The sequence below is a fragment of the Podarcis tiliguerta genome (assembly GCF_965153285.1).
Source record: "Podarcis tiliguerta genome assembly, chromosome: 14".
Taxonomy (NCBI): domain Eukaryota; kingdom Metazoa; phylum Chordata; class Lepidosauria; order Squamata; family Lacertidae; genus Podarcis; species Podarcis tiliguerta.
In genome coordinates this window covers 44,662,652-44,681,837 of record NC_139547.1, presented here as the reverse complement: position 1 = coordinate 44,681,837, position 19,186 = coordinate 44,662,652, and the positions used below count along the sequence as shown (strand labels likewise).

The 19,186-nt window shown below is 47.1% G+C and overlaps 2 protein-coding genes across 4 annotated transcripts in view; both read left to right on the top strand.

The window, feature by feature from the left end:
- The window catches only part of CIITA (class II major histocompatibility complex transactivator), a 1,021,617-nt gene that overhangs the window by 767,848 nt on the left and 234,583 nt on the right, over nucleotides 1-19,186 (top strand). The gene's annotated exons all lie outside the window — the stretch shown is intronic.
- The window catches only part of CLCN7 (chloride voltage-gated channel 7), a 37,108-nt gene continuing 24,256 nt past the window's right edge, over nucleotides 6,335-19,186 (top strand). Inside the window, exons 1-8 of one of the 2 annotated variants that reach the window (XR_014504910.1) lie at nucleotides 6,335-6,568; nucleotides 12,140-12,211; nucleotides 13,708-13,779; nucleotides 14,359-14,424; nucleotides 15,385-15,517; nucleotides 17,547-17,656; nucleotides 18,047-18,127; nucleotides 18,859-18,921. Coding sequence is in view for 1 of the 2 variants with exons in the window: in XM_083413485.1 (XP_083269611.1) it covers nucleotides 6,449-6,568; nucleotides 12,140-12,211; nucleotides 13,708-13,779; nucleotides 14,359-14,424; nucleotides 15,385-15,517; nucleotides 17,547-17,656; nucleotides 18,047-18,127; nucleotides 18,859-18,921 (717 nt within the window). In the remaining variant the exon portion in view is untranslated. The remainder of the gene's footprint in view (nucleotides 6,569-12,139; nucleotides 12,212-13,707; nucleotides 13,780-14,358; nucleotides 14,425-15,384; nucleotides 15,518-17,546; nucleotides 17,657-18,046; nucleotides 18,128-18,858; nucleotides 18,922-19,186) is intronic. The other variant, XM_083413485.1, reaches the window with a different exon arrangement.

The following is a 19,186-nucleotide window of genomic DNA, read 5'->3' as shown; positions in this document are numbered from 1 at the left end:
ATCTGGCAGCAGGTTAGACAACGTCAGCTAGTTTTTCAGCATCCTTTCTGTTTTATCACGTTGCATCAAGTACTCAATATGCCACAGTTTCCCAGTGCATTTGACTATCCTTGCTACTAAAAAGTCTGATTTATTTTTTAAAGTGGGTTTGTAAGAGCACCAGATCCACTTTAATTGCTGGTATGGGATTGAATTCCACCAGAAAATAGCAGCAGTCCGGATTCTGGAAGCGCCTCCAGCCCTCTGGGCCTCACCTCTGAAGACAGACTTGCCCTTTCTCCCCCTCAGCCTCCTGCCACTTCAGTCTCATTCTGGATTGATTGCAAAAAATGGGCAAGCGAGTTTCGAGAACCAAACTGACGTGTTGAGAGTGAAAGCTGGGTAGATCCTGTCCGGTTTGGGGCTATGTACAGTGGACGCTCGGGTTGTGAACATGATCCATGCGGGATGCACATTCGCAACCTGCAGCATTCACAACCCGCAGTGGAGCGTCTGTGCATGCACAGGTGCGATTTGGTGCTTTGGGGCATGTGCAAAGCGCGATTTAGCGCTTCTGCACATGCATGACCTCTGAAACCCGGAAGTAACCCGTTCCGGTACTTCCGGGTTTTGGAGCATCCGTAACCTGAAAAAACGCAACCTGAAGCATCTGTAACCCGAGCTATGACTGTACTGTACTGCCAATGCATTTTTGTCCAGTTGCTGAAGCTGCAGCGGCAGCAACAGCACACCTCTTAACAGCACCACTGCAGAATAGTGGGAAGCAGGAGAAGTCTATACGCAGGAACCACGACAACACTTTTAGTCAATGGGGCTACTGCAGGAGGACTTCCTGGCAGCTTGTGCATCATCTTATCTTTCTTTCTTTAATAAAATTTTTACAAATTAATTTTCAATTACAAAAATCCAATACATGCCACATTATATCAATACCAAATTACCATTCCAATTCAAATATCAATCTATTAAAATGCCAATTACACGTGCTAGATTTCAAGGTAAGATAATTTCATTTAATTCTGCTTCCAAAGTCTTATTTAATCCACTTACATTTCAATATTCATCGCAATCCCTTATACAACAGCTACAGTGTTTTGCCTGTGTATCATCTTATCAATGAAGTGAGCAGTGCGTTTGGAGCAGCGCCTAGGGCAGGGACGGAATTTGATTTTGCTTGCATTTTGATGAGAAATGGCCCAATTCGAACTTCTCGAACCAATACACGAACTGAAACAGCTATCCTACGAAATCCACGGTTGTCCGAATTTTGCGATGTGATTCTTTAACAAAACGACATGTCCGGAAGTGCATATACTTAAAGGGTGCGTAGAGATGTATACATAAGTGAAAATAGCATATGACGTTGCATTGCTTTGAGGGGCGGAGGAATGCTTGCCAAAATGGGCATAGTAATCAGAAGAACTGCATGCAAACTGGTGGATTTTCATGGATTCAACAGCAAAAACGTGCACATTGTTGTGGAAACGTGGAGAACTGAATTTAAGATTGGAAAAATGGGAAACTGAAAAGGACACGTTCATCCCTCTGTATCTCAACGCCTGCCTCTGTTTTCTGCCTCCTCTTATCCAGGTATTAGCACTGCAAGGATGGAAGACCCCACAATATTTCTCTCCCAGTGCCATAGTGTAGTGGCGCTGGCACTTTCCTACCCCATGTGAAAAATACATTTGGCAGCCATGCCACTCTGCAGTTTCCTGGGGGGGGGGGGACATGGCCTTCCAGGGCTGTATTCTGCTCAGAAACCTCCAGCCCATGACTCAGAAAGGCTGAATATTTGGCTCAAAGTACACATGGTGTGAAGAAATATCAACATCCTCAGATATGCAGATGACACAACCTTGATGGCAGAAAGTGAGGAGGAATTATTAATGAGGGTGAAAGAGGAGAGTGCAAAATATGGTCTGAAACTCAACATCAAAAAACTAATGGCCACTGGGCACATCACCTCCTGGCAAATAGAAGGGGAAGAAATGGAGGCAGTGAGAGGTTTTACTTTCTTGGGCTCCATGATCACTGCAGATGGTGACAGCAGCCACGAAATTAAAAGACACCTGCTTCTTGGGAGAAAAGCAATGACAAACCTAGACAGCATCTTAAAAAGCAGAGACATCACCTTGCCAACAAAGGTCCGTATAGTTAAAGCTATGGTTTTCCCAGTAGTGATGTATGGAAGTGAGAGCTGGACCATAAAGAAGGCTGATCGCCGAAGAATTTATGCTTTTGAATTATGGTGCTGGAGAAGACTCTTGAGAGTCCCGTGGACTGCAAGAAGATCAAACCTATCCATTCTGAAGGAAATCAGCCCTGAGTGCTCACTGGAAGGACAGATCCTGAAGCTGAGGCTCCAAGACTTTGGCCACCTCATGAGAAGAGAAGACTCCCTGGAAAAGACCCTGAGGTTGGGAAAGATGGAGGGCACAAGGAGAAGGGGACAACAGAGGACGAGATGGTTGGATGGTGTTCTTGAAGTTTGACCAAACTGCGGGAGGCAGTGGAAGACAGGAGTGCCTGGCATGCTCTGGTCCATGGGGTCACGAAGAGTCGGACACGACTAAACAACTAAACAACAAGACATAGTGTGCAGTGCGTGGATTTTCCTTCCTGATACAGTTAGGGTTTTAAAAAGTAATATTGTTAAATGAAAAGCAGCTGTGAAAAAAGCAGGCCAAGTTGGAAACAGAGGACTTGTGCAGCAAGTGGCTGCTTAACCAGCCTCCAGATTCCCCCCTCTCCCCTTTTGCTGCAGGGGAAAATATACAGGATCCGTCTCTCTCTCCCCTTATGAGCAGAAAAGCAGCTGGGGTGAGGCAGGTTTGAGCAGGGAGGAGATAGTAAGTAAATAAAAGGGTTAAGACAGCCCTCCGGACACTGTTTCTCCTCTCTCTATTTCAGCCTCCCATTGACTGCTTTTCATTAAAAATAAAATCATGGAAGGAATAAGGGAACTGCCCATCACATGTAATTTGAATCTTCCTTCCAGCGTTCACCCCCATTCCTTTTAAAAATAGATAACATTCTTGCTTATTGCTCCAAACACATCTGTACTGGAGAGGACGACTAAACAGAAGCATCCGCTGCAAATTTAATGTAAAGTCCTGCCATGTCTACTGGAAAGTTAGGACTTCTTAACTGGCAAAGATAATCCTGAAAGAAATATAGCAATGAGCTCCCTCCAGCTGGACAATTATAATCTTCTCCCAGGTTTTCCACCCATTTTGTCCTGTCCGGTTCCAGCCCTGCTGCTCTCTGCATCCACAGCCCCAAGCCATGTTTAATTTTGCTGTATTGTATAAAGTGAAATACATATTGGAGAGACCCACTATATTCTCCTCTCATTATTGTTGCTCTGGCTTCTATCTGTCGGTTTTTATCTAGCTGTGTTTGGAATACTGTGTGCCGTTCTGGTCTCCTCACCTCAAGAAGGATGCTGTAGAATTTGAAAAGCTTCAGAGTAGGAATGGAGAGACTTCCATATGGAGAAAAATTGCAGCGTCTGGGACTTTTTAGCTTAGAGAAAAGGTGTTGAAGAGGGGACATGACAAAGGTGTAAATAATAATAATAATAATAATAATAATAGATTTTTATTTATACCCTGCCCTCTCCGGCCAGAGCCGGGCTCAGGGCAGCTAACACCAATAAAATCACAGTAAAAACATAATGGGGTGGGGGAGAAAAGGGGGGGAACCAATTTAAAATACAGGTTAAAATGCAATTTAAAATGCAGCCTCATTTTAAAAGTAGCCGATCAATCAAGACCTTAAGGGGAGGGAAACATAAGGGTCAGACTGAGTCCAAACCAAAGGCCATCTCTCCTAATACTCAAGGGGTGTCCAATGATGCCAAACGTTGCAAGATTTGGGACAGATAAAAGGAAGGACTCTTAATCTCAGGGTCGTGGGTTTGAGCCCCACACTGGGGAGAAAGATTCCTACATTGCAGGGGGTTGGTCTGGATGATCCCATGGGGTCCCTTCCAACTCTACAATTCTGTTTTTTTTGGCTCTCCTGCAGGAGGCAATGAGGGCCACCAACCTAGATGGCTTTCAAAAGGAATTAGGTAAATTCATGGAAAATAAGGCTATTGATGGCTACTAGCCATGAAGGCTGTGCTTTGCCTCCACAGTGAGACAATAGGTTTCCCATCCATTTTCTAAGTAAATATGAATTAACAGCTGCCAAGACAGATCCATCCACTTGGGTCAGGAGTGGGGAACCTGCTACTCTCCAGATGTTGCTGGACTACAACTCCCATCAACCCCAACCAATGGCCGTGTTGGCTAAGGCTGATGGGAGCTGGAGTCCGACAACATCAGGAGAGGCAGAGGTTCCTTCCTTAGCCTTGTTTTCAAAGCCGCTTCTCGTGCTCTTTCCCTCGCCTTTGAGAACGGTGCCAGGTCTGTAGAAAGCAAGTGATTGGAAGGAGAAAAATGGAAGCGAGAGGCAAGAAGGTCAGGTTGGTGGCTGGGTGACTCAGGATCATTCGTCCTGCTGGCTCATGTCCAGTCACTGGACTTTCCACCCTCACCAGGTTTTTCCCAGACAGATGCGCCGGTTCAAAGGAGTTGCTGGGGAGCAGGGAGGCCTCTCGCTTCTGAACAGGAACAAGGTGGTTGGTGGGGGGAATTGATTCAGTTCACATTCAAATCTACGTAATTCATACTTTCCAAAGCAGTACGCAAACTCAAACACAAAGTAAAGTACAGAAAATACACAAGACTAGGATAAAGCATGCCTAAATTAGCGAAAATAACATGCAAAAGTGTGTTTTATTATGGCAAACGGCTTTGCAAATATATGCGATTAGTAAAAAGTGCATACAAAAATGTCTTAGTGTAGACTTTTTAGCCTCGGGTGAGAAGAGTTGGGAGAAATCTGCGCACGAGGACTTTGAAAAATATTAATTGCAAATGTGGAGAACTAAATTCGAGATGGGGGGAGGGGGAATAAGAAATGGATTGAAACCCATAGATTGACCCATCCTTCCGCAGCAGCAGGACAGAAGAATGGCTGGCCAATCTTGCGAGCAACAGTGAAGACTCTCAGATTGTGGGTGCATGCATCCTATATATTAAAGCACATTCAAAGCACATTATTTACCTCAAAGAATTCTGGGCACTGTAGTTTGTGGAGGGCTGACGGGAGTTTTCACTGAGGGGTAAACTACAGTGCCCAGAATTCATTGAGGGAGTTGGGAATGTGCTTCAAATGTGCTTTAAAACCTATGAGTGCCATTTGAGCACTGCCTAATTCATTTATGATTTGTAAAATAAAATGCTCTGGGGCTTACCCCTGGCTGGCTGGAGCGGGAGACACCCAGAATCTCACAAAACCCTCCAAAGTATATCAAAGTTTCAGATGCTCCAAGCAGAGATTATTTTGGGTGCTCCTATGAGACAGATTTTGGCAACCTAGTGCCCTCCAGGTGTCTGGGGGCATCCGGTTGGTGAAGGTTGTCAAGGTATCAGCCACAACTAATCACATCTATAATGGGATTGGACATAATTCAGGAATAAATCATGCAAAGTTGTTGCCTGGCTGGTTTTCTGCATTGAAATTGTCTATTTCGTACCCTCCAACATTTCTCCAGTGAAAACAGGGATGTCCCATTCCATAATGATAATTTTACTATTTATATACCACATCTCTTCCCAGGTTGCCCCAGCCACTCTGGGCAGCTTCCAACATATATAAAAACATAATAAAACATAAAAAACCTTCCCTATACAAGGTTGCCTTCAGACAGCTTGGGGGGTTGGATAACTCGATACCCTCCAACATTTCTCCAATGAAAATAGGGACATCCTAAGGAAAAGTTGGACATTCCGGGATCAAATCAGAAACCGGGAAGACTTCTATAAATCAGGGATGTCCCTGGAAAATAGGGACACTTGGAGAGTCCGCTATTTATTTCTTAACTTTGTATGCCTCCTTTCCTCCGAAGATCCGAGGGCTGTTCACAGCATTAAAAAAAATTAAATAAACTGCCATAATTTTTTGTTGGGAGTCAATGCCTCTCACAGGGTGCTTTTATTTATTTTCGTACCGAAAACAGACAGAAAAGACGCAGGCGCTCAGGAACTGCTGCAACGATTCCCGCGCTCTGCACATGCTCAGGATAAAAGCAAAAAAATAAACATGATCAAAGACTGGTCAGATTAAAAATTTAAAACGTTGTTAAAATGATAAGCGCTAAAAGTGAAAATAAAGCCTATACTAATACTGCCCAGTAATGAAAGCACACAATAAGTGGGTTGGGGGAATCTGAGGACTACAACTCCCATGATGCCGCGGGAAGGGGACTCGGGGCGGGGCTTCGGAGGCGAGTCACGTGCCCCTGCGCCGGCTGCGGGGCTGGTCACATGACCGCTGGCTCGTGGTTTCTGCGCGGGGCATCCCCGGCCTCCTGTCTCCGGTGGCCGGACGGGCGATGGCGAACGTGGCCAAGATGGTGTCGTGGTCCGGCCGGGAGGGCGAGGCGGAGGGCCAAGGCGAGGCCACGCCGCTGCTCAACGGCACGGGCGGAGGAGCCGCCGCCCCGCCCCGCCAGGTGAGCGCCGAGCCGGGGAGCCTCCAGCAGCAGGCGAAGTCTACTTTACTGCTGCCCCGGGACGTTATTGTTGTAAAACTCTGCTCATCCGCCTGACAGATGTGAAACGAAGACTGGGGGTGGGAGGGACGGTGTTCCTGAGCATGTCCAGAGTGCCTTTCCGGAATGAACAATTGAAAGGCTCGCATCCAGGCCGGGGAGTTGTTTCAGCAGCTGTTGAGCCCAGGAGCCCCTTCTGCAGGGCAGTCATCCCCCTCTGTGGCTGCCTCTGGACTGGCCAGGGGTGTGTGTGTGTCTGCTGCCTGCCTGTGTCTGCCTGCTTGTGTGTGTGTGTGACTGGCCTCTGCCCCTACTAGAGGCAGGATGCTTGGTTGACAGGGGCCTCTGGCCTGATCCATCTGGACCCGAACACTGCTGAAGGGTGGGGTGGGGATGGAGTCTGTCTGTATTATTCCTGCATTGCAGGGGGTTGGACTAGATGACCCTTGGGGTCCCTTCCAACCGTAAAATCCTACGACACGAGCAAAGGGGCTGCCTGTGTCAGCTGCTCTTTCGTGGCTTCGTTGTCACCTTTGCTTGGACCCAGGCTGCATTCTCAGTTCCATGGCACAGCTGTGACCGGGTGCCTTTTCATCCCAGGTGAGGGGGCAGCATATAAACATTCTGAATACACAAATAAGTAAAATCAAGTGTAAAGCGTGCTCTGAGCATGTGCAAAGTGCTTCCCCCTCACACGTCAGGGGAAACGGGTGGCCACTTCTCAGGTAATGAATTTGAGCGGGGTCTGCAGCCTCCACATTCAGGTGCATTTGAGTCTGGTTTCTGGATTTGCTCCCTCTTTCGTCCTGGCACAACTTGGCTCTAGCCTGACCTAGATGAGAATCATTTCCCCAGATGGTTTCAGAGGTGAGTTATAAGCGTACTGCTTGCTGGTCTATAGGGAAGGGGCTCTAAGCTCAGTGGTTAGAGCATCTGCTTTGCATGCAGAAGGTTTCACGTTCAACGTTTGGCATCCAGGTAGGGCTGGGTTTTGCCTGTTGAAAAAGCCAGAGTTTCAGTTGGTGCAGATAGGCAGACCCATGATCAGATTCACTATGTGCTTATTTAATTTAGACCATTAATCCAAAGCATGAAGACTAGACTGTTACATTAAAGTTATGGCAATGACCATAACTTGTCTGAAACTGGATCGGGCCATTGGTGTGGCCACAATTATGCCTGCTTCTTGTGTTCATTTGTTTATTGCATTTAACAAGCAGCTCAAGACGACATATTTTACTTTCCCCACATCCTCATTTATACAACCCTGTGAGCCATGGGTGTAGCCAGGGTTTATGTTTGGGGTTGGGGCCGGACACCCAAATCACCCTATTCCTGGCTCTGTCTAGCAGATTCAGAATGTCTCAACACCGGTGGTTTCAAATTATTTTCTTTTGACCCCGATTGCTCAGAAAAATCTGTCAAAATCTTTCTACAGTTTCTATTTAAGTTTTTTTTATTTATTTACTTGATGGGGGGGGGCAGCTCTCTCCTGTCCCCCCTAACTACAGCTATGCTGTGAACGACATTAGGTTGACCCAGGGAGCTCTGGACTCATTGCTGCTTCTAAGATTTCAGATTAAAACTGCAGAGTGGAAGGAAAGGAGAACCTTTTTCTGCCTCTCCACTTCTGGCTACTCTCTGAAGACCGGAGAAGAGACCCTCTTAAGAATATTAGGGGGGTGAGCAGGGGAAGGAAGGACTAGACCTTATGAAAAATGAACATAATATTTTAGCTGCAGTTCATTCATTTTCAGCTTTGTATTCTTGTTATTAAAAAAGTGTGCCTTGACATTCTGTTGTTGCGCCCGTAACCTAGGTTTAAGGTTCCATTTAGCTCCTAGTTTTCATATCTCAGTTTCTAACACTGATAGATAGTGACCTTTTCTCAGCACCAATCATCAGCTGGGTGTTGAGGACTGAATAGTTCTGGTCTCAAAGCGCCCAAAGCCCTAGCAATTAGCTGATGGACAGTTTTGCAAAAGTCGGGCATTTCCCCATTTCAGGCTCCCAGCTAGTGAGTTGTGTCTCTGCAAGTTGTAATAACCACCCTCTTGTTTCAACCCATTCAGTGTTCTGAAGGAGCAGCTCCCAGCTTCCCCTGAGTGTTGACATTATAAACACGGAGACTTTACACTCAACAATTGATTTGATCGTTCCCAATCTTGCTCTGAGTGCAAAGCAGTTGTCTCGGTCCTTTTGGAGTCTCATGAGGTCAAGCTGGCAGCGGTGTGGTTAAATATATGAAATGCTGTGATTTACCCCCCTAGCTAAAATACATTCCCTTCTTAACCAAGTCAAAGTGTTGCATTATATTTTGGTATGTCACATGCTGGCAGTCAGGCTTCACGTGCTTTACCTCGAAAGAGGAAATTTCCCACAATAAATGTGTTGTTTTTTTGGCCTTCTGAGACCGTTTTTATCTCTGCAAATCTGTTTTTTTCTGAAATATTTACAACAACAAAATTGTTGTAAGCTGCTTTTGGAAGACTGTGGCAGGAAAAAAGCAGCACGTACATATCTTAGTATTATTCCTGCTGCTCAGGAATTGCCTCTTTCCCCTAAGCGAGCTTGACAGAGTGCTTTCTTCTACCTCTGAAATCTTGAATGATCAGAACTAAAAGCTCCCGCATCAGGGAATCTATCATAAAAGGCCTGGATGAAGAACACTGCCTTAGAACTCCTTGATTGTGAACAGTTTGCACATCATTTTGCTCGCTTGGCAGTTTGCCAGCCCACTTAATAAATTGAGAATTGAGGAGGAATCGCTCCCGGAACAGACTGTCGCACGGCCTAAATATGAGGATTATGGTTGCACATCTCTGCATCCCAAATTGAGCTTTGGGGCCTCTACCCCCCACCCCAATCGTACAGCTCCAAGACCAGGAGATTGTCTTGTTCCAGATGTGCCCCTCTGCCCCAAAGCTCTGCTATTGTTTGAGTTTCTTCCTGGCTGCTCAGGAAGTTCTCTAGGGAGCTGGGAGCCAGGTCCGTCCCTTTTAGGATGTCACATTTGACTTGGAAAGGTAAAATTCTGTCTCTCTGTGTGTCTATATAAGCAGATGCTGGGAATTGTGATGGTTTGAGCTCCCTTGAATTCTTTGTTTCCCAAGTGCTCTGATGCTGTGAGGAGCAACTCCTCTGTCCAGCAGTTATCAGCCAGCATTTTAAAATTTCTTTAAACCCCCTTTTTAAGCACCAGTGAACTGAGTGACCCATGACCAAGAACCGGAAATTCAGCGCCTCTCATTCAAGTTCTTGCCTTTCAGACTAGCAAGCTGGGACTTGCTGATGTTGACTCCTTTCCAGTTGACATAGATCGTTGCTTTTTCATTTTATTTCTTAAAAGTTGTATACTGCTTGATTGTAATAAAACCTCAAAGCGGTTGACAAAAAGACTTCCGTGGGCTTTGTTTTCGTTGCATAAGGAGAAGGATTATCTGAATTATGATGTCTTAAATTCCTTCAGCATTACATGTTTTGTTTTTTCCTTCTGTTTTTTTTCCCCCTTCTAAAATTATTTCAATGCCCCTCCCTTGAGTTTCATAACATCCAGGTTGACGCGCAGTTAATAATATATAAAAGGACAATAGCACAAAGCACTGCAGCTGACGAACTCCTACTCGGAGTAGACCCGTTGGAATGGATAGAATAAATTAGTCATGTCTGTTAATTTCAATGGGTCTAGCATTGGGTAGAAGCCACAGATTGGGGGAGGGGGTGAAGATCAGTGTTCAAAATTAGCTGGGCGCCAGGAGCATTTTGCACCTAGCTATTGCCACTTGCGACCAAGTGAAGTTGCTTGGGCACCAGTATGGCACCTGACATCTCTGTAATCTAGAGACACATGTCTTGGGATCCTTGGATCTGGACTGTTTTCACACATTAGCAGCACATCCTGTAGAATTCTATCAGTTTATTTTATCTGTACAATCATTTCTGGAACCAAAATGCCTTTTCTGGTTTTAACCTTTAAAGCCCTATACGGCCTAGGACCCTCGTACCTACGGGACCGCCTCTCCTGGTATGCCCCACAGAGAAACTTACGGTCTGTAAATAAAAACATCCTGAAGGTCCCAGGCCTCAGAGAGGTTAGGCTGGCCTCAACTAGAGCCAGGGCTTTCTCGGCTGTGGCTCCAATCTGGTGGAACGCTCTGCCACAAGAGACTAGGGCCCTGCGGGACCTGACATCTTTCCGCAGAGCCTGCAAGACAGAGTTGTTCCACCAGGCCTTTGGTCAGGGCGCAGCCTGACTCCCTCCTCTGGCAACCTGCACAGAATTTTGCTTAACGGTTGCCATTAATTTGATTTTAATTAATTTTTATAATGGAATGTTTTTAGAATGTTGGATTATTTGATTGTTTGATTATTTAATTGTTGTTAGCCGCCCTGAGCCCGGCTTCGGCTGGGGAGGGCGGGATATAAATAAAATTTATTATTATTATTTATTATTCTGAGCAGAAGCAGTCACCTTTAAGAAAAAGAGGTTGGAATAGGCCAATGTATGTGTGCACTGCCCCTGGATAAAGTGACTTTTATTCTTTAAGTTCTCAGTGTTCTTACCCTAGCTCAAGGTTGTCATCTGAACTAGCCAGATGTTTAACTGAATATAGTGGTACCTCAGGTTACATACGCTTCAGGTTACAGACTCCGCTAACCCAGAAATAGTGCTTCAGATTAAGAACTTTGCTTCAGGATGAGAACAGAAATCGGGCTCCAGCGGCGAGGCAGCAGCAGGAAGCCCCATTAGCTAAAGTGGTGCTTCAGGTTAAGAACAGTTTCAGGTTAAGAACGGACCTCCAGAACGAATTAAGTACTTAACCCGAGGTACCACTGTACACACACACACGTATGTATGTATGTACACACACAAACATATATTCACAGGACCAACACTCTTCATATTTATTTTATTTATTTAATACAATTTATACACTGCTTAATTGTAAACAAAAACAAAAAACGCAGAGTGGTTTAAGAAAAAGATAATAAACCTATCAACAATTTTATTATCCTTGCAGTTTGTTTTAGATTCTTTTTAATACTGATTTTTAAAACTTTTGTGACCTTCCCCTTGGGGGAATGGTGCGTGAGAAATAAAATTAATTGTAGTAACATTTATTTGAAATACAGTGGTACCTCAGGTTAAGTACTTAATTCGTTCCGGAGGTCCGTTCTTAACCTGAAGCACCACTTTAGCTAACGGGGCCTCCCGCTGCTGCCGTCATGCGATTTCTGTTCTCATCCTGAAGCAAAGTTCTTAAACCGAGGTACTATTTCTGGGTTAGTGGAGTCTGCAACCTGAAACATCTGTAACTCGAGGTACCACTGTATTCCTGTTGCCTTCCTATCCACATATGCAGCTAACCCAGCCATTTACAAGCACAGCAATCCAAATGGCAAGGGTTTGGTAACCAACTGTGGAAGGACATGTGGAAAATACCTTGCCTTTTCATCTAAGGACGAGGCTTTACCTGAGGCCTGGTAGCTGATTCCTCTGACACTGACATGCCTGTTTCTTTGCCCCCTCAGCTCACCCCGTCCTCTTCTTCCTTGCGACTCGGGCGCATGAGCTACGTGGATCTTGATGACGAACATGAACCAGTAAGTGAGCGTTGCAGAGGGGGAGCCAAGAGGCCGCTGGGTAGCCCTCAGAAACTGCCTCGGAGGGGACATTTTGGGCACCCTCTAGAGCAGCATTTCTCAACCTGCGGGTCCCCAGATGTTGTTGAACTACAACTCCCATCACCCCTAGCTAGCAAGGCCAGAGCTCAGGGATGATGGGAGTTGTAGTCCAACAACATCTGGGGACCCACAGCTTGAGAAACACTGCTCTAGAGCATGGGTAGGCAAACTAAGGCCTGGGGGCCAGATCCGGCCCAATCGCCTTCTAAATCCAGCCCGCAGACGGTCCGGGAATCAGCATGTTTTTACATGAGTAGAATGTGTCCTTTTATTCAAAATGCATCTCTGGGCCCATTTGTGGGCCATAGGAATTCATTCATTTTTATTTTTATTTCCAAAATATAGTCCAGCCCCCCACAAGGAGGGACAGTGGACTGGCCCCCTGCTGAAACAGTTTGCTGACCCCTGCTCTAGAGAAGGGAGAAACTTTTTGTTGAGCCCGAGGTCCACATTCCTTCCTGGACAACCTCCTGAGGACCGCATGCCGCTGGTGGGCGGGGCCAGAAGCAAAAATAGGCGGGGCAACGCATGCAATTTTTCCTACTTATGCGCTAGGATAGTTTATCTTCTCTCACACCAACCCCTCCCAAGGTTCACATGGAGAGGCCTGGAGGGCCAGATTTGGCCCCCAGCCCTGAGCTTGTCCTTCCAAGTTGGGGGCTGATAAGACAACCCCCACCACACTCTGGTGCCCTCCAGATGTTCTGGACTACGGTTCCCATCTGCCGCAGGCTCCAGAACATCTGGAGCTCACTAAGTTTGAGAAGGCTGCACCTCAGCCCTGAAACCTAAGGCCTAGCCAGGTATTTAGAACGCTGAGGTGTTTTGCGGTCTTGTTGCTGGTTTCCATTTTTTGAATGTTTTTACAGTGGTGCCTCGCAAGATGAAAAGAATCCGTTCCGCGAGTCTCTTCGTCTTGCGGTTTTTTTTCGTCTTGCGAAGCAAGCCCATTAGCGGATTAGCGCTATTAGCAGCTATTAAGGGATTAGCGGCTATTAAGGGATTAGCGGCTATTAAGGGATTAGCGGATTAGCTGCTAAAAGGCTATTAGCGGCTTAGTGGATCAGCTGATAAGCGGCTTAGGGGCTGGGGAAAAAGGGAGGGGGGAGCGAAAAAAAACCCCCCAGGAATCGCAAGACATTTTCATCTTGCGAAGCAAGCCCATAGCAAATTCGTTTTGCGAAGCACCTCCAAAACGGAAAACCCTTTCGTCTAGCGGGGTTTCCGTCTTGCGAGGCATTTGTCTTGCAGGGCACCACTGTAATTGCTTTTACAAATGATCTCACTGCTCTTATTATTTTTGCAAGCCGCTTTGAGGTTTTCTAGGTGGCGTGTTGGTTTCGTGAAATAAAAGAATAAAACGAACCCAGTTTTTGATAGGTGGCGTTAAGAATCGTGACTATTGTGTCTTGCAGGAAATGGAACCACCTCGGGCGCACCCTAACGAGATCCCTCACAGCGAGAAAGTCCTCTCTCTCAAGTACGAGGTGGGCACCCAGCTTTAAGGTTCCAGCTGGAAAGGAACTGGCGCGCGATGGTGGGAACGTTTGTTATAACCCGGGAGACCCACCCACCACCCGGGAGAGCTACCCAGCACACCTTGTAAACAATAAACCCACAAAATGTTGTGGAGAGGTCTGCTCCTCCTTGGTTGCTTATTTTGCACAGAGATGTGGAGCTTGTGACCTTCTGGATCTATACGAATCTTGTTAACTAATAATTCAACTGGTTAAACAAAGCTGCAGCATTTGGTTGTTTTTCTGTGCTGGGCAAGGCGGAAGGGGCTTCAATTCTTCTCAGCGCAGGGCACAAGGGAGGTAAAGAACATTCTGTCCTTCCTCCACTGATTCGCCCTCCATGGAATTCCGGTTCGCCTATGGCGATCAGGCGACTACTACTTGAATACAAGGCTGCATGAGGGCATTGGTGGGATGGTGCAATCTTGGAAAGTGCTGCTTTTCGTAAGTTTTGAGGCAAAGTGAGCCTTTCCCGAGCAGGCTGCATTCCCTTGGCTTCCTGTTCCTATTTTCTCACTTCCCTTCTCTCTCTTTTTTTGCTGGTTGAAGAGCCTGGACTATGACAACTGTGAGAACCAGCTGTTCTTGGATGAAGAGAAGAGGATCAAACATACGGTCAGTCCATCTCCAGGGCCGAAGGATTGCTGTGGGGTTCCTCCTGCAAAATCTCAGATCTGGTTATGTGTACGCCTCCCTCCCCACATCCGAAAGTCCACATTTTAAAAATACAGTGGAACCTAATCTGTTGTTGCTGTGCGATATCCAGCTGCATTCTACTCTGCCCTGTTCAGGGAAGTTTTTAATTTGTGATATTTTAGTGTATTTTTGGTTTCTATGGAAGCCACCCAGAGTGGCTGGGGAAACGCAGCCAGATGGGCGGGGTACAAATAATAAATTATTATTATTATTATTATTATTATTATTATTACTACTACTCAGAGTAGACACAATGAAAATAATGTAATATCCCTTGATTTCTACTCCTTATGACTCATGTTTGACACAGCCCAGTATTATTTAGTTAGCTTATTAGTCGCTTGCTACATAGAGAGCCTCTAAGTGACTTACAAAACTTTTTAAAGCATCACGTAAAATCGGGAAGAAAGAGCAATGCATTGCAATAAAAACCATGCAAAAATCCACAGAAAATGTCACTAAAGGAAGCCATCATCCAGCTGCATAATAACTTTTATAAGTTATTTTAAGCATTTTTTTCAATTCATTATAGATCATTTCCCAGAATGCTTTTTATTACCTTATGAGACCACACATGATAAAAGCTGCCTTCTTTTTCTTTACATTCCCAGCAGATATTTGTACCTGTCTCACACATTTTTGCTAGCTTCTGGGAGTCAAACACCAACGATATTTATCATTTTCATATAATTTTCTTTCCAACACACAGCACGCCGGAAATTTCAAATGTGTTTCCCATAGCCTTTCCTAAGATGAAAGTCGAATATTATGCCCCAAGTAGAGAGGTGATTTATATTAGGCCGTTCATAAATTGAACCGTGTCAGTAAGAAGCAGCATAATAAGGCAGACCCCTCTGATTGCGACTTCTTCAAACGCAGGCGTTCCGGACGGTGGAGATTCGGCGGTGGGTTATCTGCGCCATGATTGGGATCCTCACCGGCCTGGTTGCTTGCTTCATCGACATTGTGGTGGAATACATTGCTGGCCTGAAATACAAAGTTGTGAAGGGCAGTATCCTTTGAGTGCAAAGTGGGCATGCTCCCGAGGGGGGCATGGCGCGGATGGGTGCCCTCCCAGGCACAGGATAGCTGCTCAGGTCCCAGAGTGGCGCGTGCAGCCAGGGGCAGAGCGAGCCGTTCAAGGGGGTGGAGCGAGCCCCCCATGGCGGACATTCGGCGTGCCGCCCACCTGCAGCTCCCAAGCCTCCCCCAAGCTGTCAGGGGGAAGGGGGGGGGAATGCTGCCGGCAATGCAACACAGCCCCCCCCTCTTACTCCCACAGCTTGGGGTAGGCTTGGGAGTTGTGGGCGGGCAGCGCGCCAAATGTCACCCCCTAAGTGAGGGCACCCAGGGCGGTCCGCCCCCACCGCCCCCTCTTCCTATGCCCCTGGCGCAGGGCTGACATGAGGCGTTTTGCTGCCTGCAGGTGAAGGACAGGAGGGCTCCTTTGCCATGTGCTGCAAATGAAAGCCAGTGGAATCGAACAGAATGGTGTCGTCCGCCATCCCTGATGGCGGCAGAATAGTTTGGATCACCAGGATGGAGCTGGTGGGAGTTGGAGTTCAGAATATCTGCCAGGTGGACGTAGGTGAAAAAGTATAAAACACATTCCCATACTAACATGACTGTATCCAGCTGAGGCCTGCCTTCTTTTACACCACGGCTGGGGGACGTTAGATTTTTCAACATTGAGCTGTATGTCACCAGCCAGACGTTGCGGTTTGGCGATATACCGCGATGTTGAAACAAGTTGCGTTGGCCCCAGCCGGCTAGACAAGGCTTCCTCAAACTCGGCCCTCCAGCTGTTTTTGGCCTACAACTCCCATGATCCCTAGCTAGCAAGACCAGTGGTCAGGGATGATGGGAATTGTAGTCTCAAAACATCTGGAGGGCCAAGTTTGAGGAAGCCTGGGCTAGACACAGGGTGAAACGGACGCTGCTCTCGCCTCGGGCCCTTTCACCTCAGCGCCTCGCAGGCTAGGGCCAATGTAGTTGGCCCTGGCTGCTGCTCAGCTGGGGGCTGGAGGGCTCCCCCCACTTCAGCTGAGTGAGCCCTGAAACCTCAGCAACATCGGGGTTTGCTCAGTTGTAGCCTAGAAGAAGTTCCCCCCACTCCATCTGCAGCATCAGATCGCTCAGATGCGGTGGGGGGAGACTTCTTCCGGCCCCCAATCTGAGCGATCTGACACCACAGCAGCATCAGGCTTTGTGCAGCTGGGGCATAGAAGAAGCCTCCCACCCACCCCTGCTGAGCGATCAGGGTCGCTCAGATGAGGGGGGACAGTTTCACGGAGCCCCCACCCCACTGCCGGCTTGGGCAAGCCAGTGCCAGACTGGGGGCTCTGCTAAATGTTTGGCAGAAGGGAGCAGTAATCGGGCGCCCATCAGCTGAGCAGTTTGAAGATAATAATAATAATAATAATAATAATAATAATAATAATAATAATAATAAAAAATTTTATTTATCCCCTGCCCTCCCCAGCCAAGATTGGGCTCAGGGCGGCTATCACCAGCTATTAAACAATTGATTAAAATACAACTTAAAAACAGGATTCAAATACAACGTTAAAATGCAGCCTCGTTTCAGTAAACTCAAATCAGAAACTTTTTTGGGGATGAAAACATCAAATCTTCACCAAGGCCAACTATCCAGACTGGTCCTACGTGGGCCAGAAAAAAGCCAGGGAAGTCCCCAAATAGGGAGGGACCGATGCAGCTTGTTTATCCCTCTGCTCCGTATGAGGAGCAGACCGTGATACGTATTTCACTCAGCAGTATATCGCTGGTGAAACCGCCGTGCTTCCAAATCCCCTTGCTAGCAGCATCTCCTGGATGAAGCTGCGCCCCTGGCAGAGGGACTCAGGAGCATAACGGTTTCATCACCGATATACCGCTTAGTGAAACCAACATCGCAGTCTGCTCCTCATACCGGTCCTGGGCGATATGTCGATATATCACCCATGCCTATTTTACACACATCCCGCCCTCTCCCCAAATCCGTGGCCAGATATTGTTTTCCCCTTTTAACCTGCTTTCCTCAGATATTGACAAATTCACCAAGACAGGCGGCTTGTCCTTCTCTCTGCTGCTCTGGGCCACTCTGAACGCGAGCATTGTGATGGTCGGGTCCGTTATCGTTGCTTTTATTGAGGTAAGGCCTCCGCCCGGGTCTCTCGCCCGCACCACCATTTTGCAATTCGCGCCTTGGCAAAGGGTGATGCTCCCAATGAGTTTCATGATCCCGTTTCTGCCTTGCCTTTCCTCCAAGGAGCCATACGCGCTTTACACACCCCATTTTAACTCTCAATACTGCAAGAGGCGGTGACTGGCCCAAGGTCACCCAGGGAGCTTTGCAGCTGAGGGGAGAATTCGAACCCCGGTCTCCCAGGTCCTAGTTTGGCATCCAAACCATGACGCCACACTGCCTCTTACGATTTGCGTGTTGAGGGTAATACATAGCGACTGCCCAGTCTCAGAGCTGTTCGAATGACAGAAATACACCCAAGCAAACTTATTTTCTCTGTTGTTGTTTCTCTTGTAGCCTGTGGCAGCTGGTAGTGGAATACCTCAGATCAAGTGCTACCTCAATGGAGTTAAGATCCCCCACGTGGTCCGGCTGAAGGTGAGAGAGGGAGGACAGGTTGTGCCTGGCAATTTTTAGCGTGTCCCTCCTTTCCCCTGATCCACCTGAGACTTTTATGAGGGAAAGTTGCCCCTCCGCTTCCTTAGTGAGAACATTTTGTGTGTGTGTGTGTGTGTGCGAGCGTGTGTGTGTAAAACTGGGCATGAAAAATGGCCCATTTCTCTGCCACACATCCAAACATGTTGCTAGACGTGTCTGCCGCCGTTGTGTGATCTGCTGCTTTTCACCTAGCGCCCTATTTGCACTATGCATTTGAAGCCAGAATCATGCTGCTTTAAACAACTATGGCTTCCCCCAAAGGATTCTGGGAAGCCGAGAGTTGCTAGGAGAGCCCTTTTCTCCCTCACGGAACTACAGTTCCTGAGCGGTTTTAAGAGTCAGTCCCTCTTGCCAGGGAGCTCTGGGAATTGTAGCTCCGTGAGGGAAATAAGGATCAGCGAACTAGCTCACTTGTCTTTGGTGACAAAGATCAGAGTAGTTCTCTCGCCTCACTTCCTTTGGAACGAGAGTCTTGTGTTTTGGTTCGGCGCCTGTTTCTTTTCTGGCAAGATCTTTGAAGGTTAAACGTGGACTCCTCTCTTGCGTCAGCTCAGCGCTTTGCGGCTGAGGGAACTGAGCATAGGAGCCCAAGTTCAGCCCAGAATGGGAACTTTAAAATAATGATGATGATGATGATGATGATGATGATGGTGTATCTCCTTTCTTTGTAGACACTGGTGGTTAAAGTCTGTGGTGTGATTTTCTCTGTGGTCGGAGGCCTGGCGGTCGGAAAGGTAACTGAGGAGAGGAAGCAGAAACTTCACCCCAAAAGGCAGCTGCTCCTGTCTTTCCTATCTAACAATGTCACCTCCCGGCTGTTTTGCATTGCATTCTGGGAAGGTTTCTGCTTGGCAGCCATTGCTCTCAATGGCGCTTCTTCGTTAGCCTTTGCCCTTGCCCTTTGTATTGGCCTGTACCCAACTGCCGCCTCAGGATCGTGGCGAAAGAGATGTGCTTCGTGGCTTTGACAATGGGAAGAAAAGAAAAGAAAACTGTGCC